We start from the raw sequence: 2,366 nt of genomic DNA, 5'->3' as shown, positions 1-2,366 counted from the left end.
TAATGTCCCGTTGGTAGGATATTCGTGCCTGTAGTTTGTCCACTTTATTATCAAGCGATTGTAAATTGGCCAATAGTATCGCGGCAAAGGCAGATTATCCACTTGTCGCTCGGCTCCTTACCAAGCACCCCAAACTCCTTCCGCGATATCTCCTTTTCTTTCTACTGCGAATAACGGGGATGAGGGCCCTGTCAGGTGTCTGGAACAAATCCCACTCATTAAAGAAAAATTATTCGTCCAGTTCAAGGTGAGTAATCGCTGTTCTGATGTCCAGAAGCTCTTTTCGGTCATAAGAGACGGTAGAAGCAACATTATGTACAAAATAAGTTACAAACAATGCGAAACAACGAACAAAATAGCACAGTTGGTTAAGAGTCCATTGTGTATTGTTAGATATTACTGCACTGTTGGAGCCAGGAACACAAGCATTTCGCTACACCCGCAATAACATCTGCTAAATATTTGTGTTAAAATTTTATTCGATTTTTGAAAGTGTTACATAATTCTCAATCCGCATTGCGTTGTGCCTAAGAACAGCCCTTAGCTGTGGTATTGTATATTGGCCATATACCACACCTCCTCAGGCCTTATTGCTTAAGTAGAACACATTAGTGTATTATAAGGCATTATAAAGGTCATTAAAATAATTATACATATGTTCTTCATAGAAACTGTTACCCTTTATATATTCTAACAACTCACATTTTAAGATTCATTATTTCATTTGTTCCATGTTAAGGACTCTAACCTAGGAACAAAACTATTTGTCTCCCTCTTCCTGTTGCATGCAGTTCCTCTCTCTCTTCCTCCATTCCTCTAACATATCCCTCCCTCCTTTTAACCCCACCCCTCTGGCAGAACCAGGAAGTTTCTCCCCCTCACACAAACTATTTTAGGAGAAAACGAAACTGATCTGACTCTCTGTGTCGTCTGTCTGTGTGAGAGTGAACAACTGTCCAAATGGCTCAGCAAGGAGTTCTGCTCGACCAGGACCAGTTCTGTTGTTCTGTCTGTCTGGATCTACTGAAGGAGCCGGTCACCATCCACTGTGGACACAGTTACTGTAGAAGCTGTATTGAGGACTGCTGGGATCAGGATGTTCTGAAAGGGGTCTATAGCTGTCCTCAGTGCAGACAGACCTTCACTCCAAGGCCTAATCTGAGGAAAAATAACATGTTGGCTGAAGTGGTGGAGAAACTGAAGAAGACAGGACTCCAGGCTGCTCCCCCTCCTGCTCTGCGCTATGCTGGACCTGGAGATTTGGCGTGTGATTTCTGCACTGGGACCAGAAAGCAGAAAGCCCTCATGTCCTGTCTGGTGTGTCTGGCCTCTTACTGTGAGATTCACCTCCAACCTCACTATCAATCTCCTGCTTTCAAGAAGCACAAGCTGGTCAAAGCCACCGCACAACTACAGGAGAAGATCTGCTCTCATCATGACAAACTGCTGGAGGTTTACTGTCGTACCGATCAGCAGTGTATCTGTATGCTGTGTACAATGGATGAACATAAAGGCCATGATACAGTGCAGGCTGCAGCAGAGAGGACTGAGAAACAGGTAAGACCAGAACAACTTGTTGGTGACTGTCTGATAAACAAATAATTAAAGATACAGTAGGAACTAAGTCTGTTTGAATATGAGAGAAATCAAATGAAATTGATCCTCATCAGAACAAATATGAACACAAACCTTGAGTATATTGAGTTTGATCCAAATGTATCACCATTTTCTAAAGTCAAACACTATTATCATTCTGAATGCCCTTTTATAAGTCCAAAGTTCAGCCTTAACCCTTTGATACGTGTACGCCTACCATAAAAACTATAATCTTTCACATAGCAAGATAAACAAATATAATATTGGAAAGTGACTTCCTCAAGATGATATACCTTCCTCTCTATGTGCCCTATGTCACATTACTATACTATTGATCTAGTGGACAAATAAAGCTTGATAGCTCATTGAAGAGTGATTCTCCACAGAGGCAGCTGGGGATGAGTCAGCAGAAGGTCCAGCAGAGATTCCAGGAGAGAGAGAAGGAGCTGAAGGAGCTCCAACAGGCTGTGGAGTCTCTCAAGGTGAGTATTGTTGACCAGAGGAGACACACCATTTCACTTCTCTCCTCCAGTCAGAGAGAGAGAGGGGCCCCTATCCAATCCCACTGTTGGGAACAGGCTGTCTGGACCCCTGTCAGAGAATAGACTGCTTAATGTAACTGACTGGTTATGAACCCGGGTCTACTGCGGGAGAAACCATCATCTTGACCAAAAAGGACATTCCCTATTGTTCTGACTGATTTAAAGTCGCAAGCGGCTCTACCTCTTCACATAACCATGAGTAACCATGAGCGACTCATGTCTGCTATA

The 2,366-nt window shown here is 43.1% G+C and overlaps 1 protein-coding gene across 1 annotated transcript; it reads left to right on the top strand.

The window, feature by feature from the left end:
• Positions 1–906: 906 nt before the first annotated feature.
• On the top strand, positions 907–2,156 carry LOC123485760 (E3 ubiquitin/ISG15 ligase TRIM25-like; the record flags this gene model as incomplete). The annotated part of the gene is made up of 2 exons (XM_045216887.1): positions 907–1,557; positions 1,983–2,156. Coding segments are annotated over exons 1-2 (771 nt in total), but the record flags the coding sequence as incomplete, so codon positions are not given.
• Positions 2,157–2,366: the final 210 nt, after the last annotated feature.

Source organism: Coregonus clupeaformis, unplaced genomic scaffold (assembly GCF_020615455.1).
Source record: "Coregonus clupeaformis isolate EN_2021a unplaced genomic scaffold, ASM2061545v1 scaf0841, whole genome shotgun sequence".
In the NCBI taxonomy this organism is placed as follows: domain Eukaryota; kingdom Metazoa; phylum Chordata; class Actinopteri; order Salmoniformes; family Salmonidae; genus Coregonus; species Coregonus clupeaformis.
This window is presented reverse-complemented; position numbering and strand designations above follow the sequence as displayed.